Genomic DNA, 6,000 nt, shown 5'->3' on the forward strand with positions numbered 1-6,000 from the left:
CCACCTACCCTGCGGGAGGGGTGCAGATGTTATGTAGTGTCACAAAGTAATTCCATCAGCTTATGTATATTTGTAAATTGGTACATAGTATTAAGTAGTGTGTGTGTTTAATAAATGTACTCTTACTTTTATAAAGCCAAGTACAGGCTGGACAATCAATTATTGAGTGTTATTTCTGCGCACCTGTAATGGCGATTACTAGCCCACACCACCTCCCTTGAGTAAGCCTTAGACTGCTCTGCAACGCTACCCTCTGAGAGTCAGGCGCTACACTAGGTTGTTTGGTTCCCAGTGAAGGTCAAATGTGACATGGTATTTTTTTCAGGCCTCAAGATACTGCCCTGTTTTCCAACAATATGCACATCTAATGAGTTGATGAAATCTAATACTTCGATTGAATGTCTACAAATGTCTAGTAACCAACTTCAAATCCACGCTAATAGCTAATAATACTAATCGCTAACTATTTTGTTCCTTTCTAGATACTTATTTTACTTTGACACAAACATCGTGTGGATGTAGATACCTCATTTCCACCATTAACAATGTTCTCCATTTCTCAACAACAGGTAGATCCCACCACTGCACAGGAACAGTGGTTGTAAACCCAACATAGTTTGCCTCCTCCTCAGCAAGACACCCTAAGTGATGACAACGCTCCTCAAGAGGTGGATGTGGATAACTTTCCTGGTCCACCTGCGCAAACACCACCAGTGGGGTTCACTGTGCCCAAAACCACACCTCCCACCACAGCTACAAAACCACCAACCACTGCCCAAACCACCGGTACACCTAGCACAGTGACTACCATCCTGTGCTCCCCAGTCCTTGTTTCTAATCTGGCTAGCACCATCCCCGTTATGAAGAAATCAGGACCCCGTGAAAGGGTGCAGTATATTCCAAGGACAGAGGGCCGGGGAAGGGGGTAGGCATAGTGAGAGGGCAAATATGGGCCCCTGTATTGAGCCTGCTCAGGACACAGACACCCAGGCCATCCTCACACAAGTCCTGGGTGTCTTCCATGACTCCCAAAGTGTGATTGGCCAGCTATTAACTGAACTCCGGCAAATTAAGGAGCTGCAGAGGGACCCATGCCAGGAGGTTACTGACACCCACACTACAGTGGCCAGCATCCATACTGAGGGGGCCGGTGCCCACACAGAGATGGCTGGCCACTGCATGAGGTTGTCTCCCTGTTTGTGGTTCTGAGGGACATAAGCACCTACCTCTGCAGGGCTTCTCCAACAGCTTCGACCTCTTCCTGTGGCCCAAGTACATCCCCCCTATCAACATCTGCTACAACCACAGGAAGGGAGGCCCGGACAGAGGATGATAAGCCTGCAAGCTGAGGTTCCGTGAATTCTGAACCTGGATCATAAAGGTCGTGGTTCTGTTACCATTTTGGTAACAGCGAACCGTAAACAGTGAGCTCAGCAAGCATGAGTGTTTTCGTCATGTTACACCGATGGATTCACTGTGTATTTGAAGATTTCATTCTGAACCTTTGGGTTCCATTTTGTGCATGGCAGCCATTTTGTGGTTGCCCTAACATAGGCCGATGACTTTAGCTGACTCTTAGATGACCTGAGTGAACTGACCCTGTTGCCTGAAGCTGACCTTGCCAAACCAGTTTTTGCCCTTTAGCTTATCAAGATAGAGATCAAAGAGCAGGACATTGCTGAGTTTATGGTACATGCACACACCCTTCTATCTTGCTTCTCATCTGTTTCTGTTCCTTCTCTTTATGACCTGTTTACGATATGGGTTGTGGTCTTTTATTATGGGTTTGTTCAGCTTGTGTAAGAAGGAATGTTGGATTTTTTGCATGCTTGCAAAAGCTAGGACTGCCCCTTACTTTTGTGCTGAGTCATGTAACCCTAATACATATAAAAGGCCTCTGTCCTCTGTATTCCTCAGACTACCTCATTCAGTTGCCACGGCTTCTGTGTGACGTGGCCTCACTTATTAAATTTAATAAAGATGTCTTTTCATATTTTCAGCTTCTGTGCCAAGTTCTTTTTTATTAGTAAGTATTCCCTGAGAATGAAGATTACAGTTCTTCAAAGCGCCCCTGTCTCAGCAGCTCCATATCCCCCGTCTGGCAATAAGAGAGGACGTCTATCCCAAAACCAAAGACCTCATTATGGCAAAACAACTATCACCGCTAGGAAGAAACCTCGACCCTAATGAGCTACACATTAATTTTGTTGACTAATCCTGCCCACTTTTCCATATCTGATGGGAGGAGTATGTTGACAGGCCTTGAAAAAGCATAAACATGTTACTAGACCTGCAGGTCTAGTGACTTAAATAATCCACTCGACATATTTGTAATGCTCTTGACCCATAAACTGGTTTCAAATGATGTGAACACGGGCAACTATTTTAATTAATTGAGCTGCCATTTTCTACATTATCACATATGGGAGCACCTTCAAAAGTGCGAGTACAGCATGTCTGCTGTACAAAAAACCTTTTGTTTGATTTAATAGACTAAACTTTTTTCCATTTATAATACAAATCTAGCCATAGGATACACATGGCCCATGACGTGCCTCTTAGTTCATTAACAGCAGTGTTATCAGGGCAGGGGCAGGAATGTTTCTCAAATCATGTAAAAAACTATCACTTTTAATAAAGACATAATTAAAGCATAAAGTGGTACCACACTGTCATTTGTAATCAGCAGATTTTACATTGCAATGGCCACAAACTTTCCCACTGACATGCAGTTTCACTGATAAAAATATATAGTGTACAAACAATAATTATTGGAAATTGTGTTTCTGCAAATACATGTCATTTGCATATCACCAAGTAAAGTTTTCTGGTTTGTTTTGCTCCTATTTAATTCTTTGTTTGCATCACCCTTCTTAATTACAAACCCATGTGCTTTCCTAATTCCTGATAGATTTTGAAATATGTGTAATAATAATTAACAGGCTATTTATTTAAATATGTGTTAGAGAAAAGTAACTGACATCTTCAGACAGCTCACTTGACAAAATGCTCTAACTCATAAGAGAGAGAAAAATAAAATCCATTTTCCAAGCAGCAGCAGTTAGTAAAAAGACAAACTGACATTTGACCTCTTTCCTTGAACAGATAGCAAATATGTCAAGATAACAACAAGATTTAATGGGATCTTTATTGCTCATTCTCTTTCTGAATGAATAGAACACCTGCCCCTTTCAAGCCTATATTTACTCACCAGATGGGACTAGTAGGTGCTAAAAATAGCTCGACCTGATAAAATTTTACCTGCAATTGCAAGTGGGCGAGTAGATTTTGTGAGGCCTGGTTGGCCTTTGGACTCCAGAACTAATGGACTCTACCACAATGTTTTCATCCACCATGACTGAAGACTTCACAATGTATCTTGTTACTAGATTCATTGGACGTGTTCATTGGAAAATAAAATAACTTTACCAAAGCATTGTCTCCTGTTGTGATTCTCGCATATTACATTGTTAATGTACTACCCGGTGAGCTTTGCAGTGCACAAAAAAGGGACTTATGGAAGCAAGGATATAGTCTGTAACAAATGTTTAAATCACTACCATGCCACGACAACACTTACATAGAAGGATCTGGGCATACAACTTCTTTATTCCATAGTTCAAACCATAGGCAGACATAATGTCAGACACATAACAAAATAATACATGTTTCAGTTCTGGGTCAGTGATCACATATTCACTTGCAACTCTCACAACATGGAAGGAGGGGATATCTGAAACAATCCCACACAAAAGGCAACAAAATAGTATCATCCGATGGAGCCACTTCGACCACCTCACGAACGGAATCCTATGTCAAAGTGACAAATAAACTAACACGTCAGTATAACAGTTTCCGACCTCAGGGGTATTTCATTCAATATTGCTTGCAGCTGGTGGAATGTCACAAACAAATGCCAGAGACCAATTAGGATTTAGCCATGGTGAAGGCTGGATAGCATGATTTGGCTACAACACAACATTGTGGTGGATCACATGATGATACACATACTTCATTAGGACCAAAGCACCATAAGAAACAAGTCCAATGGATGCCAGGTAACTTCCATTCTATCGCTGTGAACGCTGTCTTGGTAATGGATTTGTACACCCAAACCCAGTGACACAGATCCCCAGGAAGATTCCATTTCCACTTCATATGTCTGAAGAGCATCATTGTTTTGGGAAACATTTTATTGGGATTTTCTCTTGATAACAAGACGTTTTACATTTGTCGTATCAGCTTTCATTTACATCGGCTCAAAACGTCAGAGACATCATTACTTTTATATCGCAACATTATTTACTTTCCGCTCCCATTATGAAACATATAAATCACTTGCTGTTCATGCCATCTTAACGACAAGAAGACATTCCCCCACCCTCCATCTTGTTGTGCCAATTTGCAGTAAAAACGAGAAACATATTCTACTTTCCACAGCTATATGAATATGCACCTTGCATTCTCTGTTTACAGATCATCTGGCCATTCCCTCCGTGCCTGTCTCTTCCAGTCCTTCCGCAATCAGCTCTTCATCTGGGGTAGAGTTTTTGTTTTGCATCTGCTAACATGAGGCATCATATACCTGCTAATGCCACAACTCTGAAATGTCCAAATGAAGATGTCATGGTGAAGGTACCTGAAACAAGCCAACAGAGAGATTGGCTAAGAAACCATTCATATGACACATCACATTGTCACCGTCTACAGAATACAGTCCAAAACAACATTTACAGCTAAACAAAGCTACAATAACCATAAAAACACCTTTCCCCAGATATTTCCAGACCCATATATTCCTAGTTTGTAGCATTAACATCCTCCTCACAACATCACTGCAAGAGTTGCAAGATTAGTCAAAGTCATCACATCTCACATCATACTTACATTCGGGAGAAGTAGTTGTGGATCAGATCCTGATGCAAGTCAGCTCCTTCCTCTTCACCATTATCATCATCTTCATTTGACACTTAAGGGATCCCACCCAGTGGGTCTTCATGGCCTGCATCCTCTGCGATGTAGGGGATGTTCTGTCGAAGGGCAATGTTGTGGAGTTTGCAGCAGGCCACGATGATCTTACACACCTTTTTTTTTTTTGTGAAAATGTTTTTATTTTATTCAACAAATAGGCAATGCTGACAGTAATCAGGCAATCGTATAGTATGGTTAATTTACAAAGTTCAAAGCAAAATCCGCACAAAATCAATGAATCACTATATTTGTCGTTAGCGGTCACCATGATACTACGTTCTCCCCCTCCCTCACTCACTCCTCATCTGAGCTGTCTTCATCAGATTCTGGTAACGGATCACAGATGTCCCCACGAAACGTGTTCCAAGCCGCCCAGACTTTAGTCCATTTCCGAGGGCACCCCCTATTCGCATATACCATCCGTTCCGTGGCCATTGCAAGGTCCATATCTCTACACCAAGCCTCTAACGAGGGCACCTCTGAAGCCCCCCATTTCTGCGCAATGTTCCTTTTAGCAATCATGAGGCCTAATACAACCCATGTCTGTCCGTGTCGTGTGAGGTCAGTGGGTTCCCATATGTTGAGTAAACACCTACGGGGTTCCGGTAGCAGTGATACCTCCATCGTCTGTGATATGGTGCGGAGGACCTGACGCCAATAATCCATAATTACTGAGCATTCCCATATGGTGTGAAGAAAAGTGCCCTCCTCCCCGCACCCTCTAAGGCAGAGGTCTTCAAACTTTTGTAGGTTGAGGCCCCCCTGCTGAATTTTTTGAAATGTCGGGCCCCCCAACACCTGACAGAAATTCCTGGAATCTGGTTCACTACATAATTGACCGCCACCCGCGTGTCCCGGGCCATATCCGGCAAATAATGTTCAACGCAATAAGAGTTTAGTTAACTGTAGGTTTGTGAGTGGGTGTGGTTAAATCACTTAGGATTATTACACAGCTCAAAACAACATTTTCCAAGATAAAATGTGCGCAAATAGTTTTTACTAGGATGCTTTGTTTTACAGATGACAGAT

The 6,000-nt window shown here is 42.3% G+C and overlaps 1 protein-coding gene across 1 annotated transcript in view; it reads right to left on the minus strand.

Annotated features, from left to right (window-relative positions):
* The window catches only part of DIMT1 (DIM1 rRNA methyltransferase and ribosome maturation factor), a 186,665-nt gene extending 181,586 nt beyond the window's left edge, over window positions 1-5,079 (minus strand). Inside the window, exons 1-2 of the mRNA XM_078675138.1 lie at window positions 4,888-5,079; window positions 4,457-4,639 (exon numbers count right to left, since the gene is read on the minus strand). Coding sequence (XP_078531264.1) covers window positions 4,457-4,481 — 25 coding nt within the window. The 5' untranslated portion in view covers window positions 4,482-4,639; window positions 4,888-5,079. The remainder of the gene's footprint in view (window positions 1-4,456; window positions 4,640-4,887) is intronic.
* Between the last annotated feature and the right edge of the window lie 921 nt (window positions 5,080-6,000).

The sequence above is a fragment of the Lissotriton helveticus genome, chromosome 2_1 (genome assembly GCF_964261635.1).
Source record: "Lissotriton helveticus chromosome 2_1, aLisHel1.1, whole genome shotgun sequence".
Classification (NCBI taxonomy): domain Eukaryota; kingdom Metazoa; phylum Chordata; class Amphibia; order Caudata; family Salamandridae; genus Lissotriton; species Lissotriton helveticus.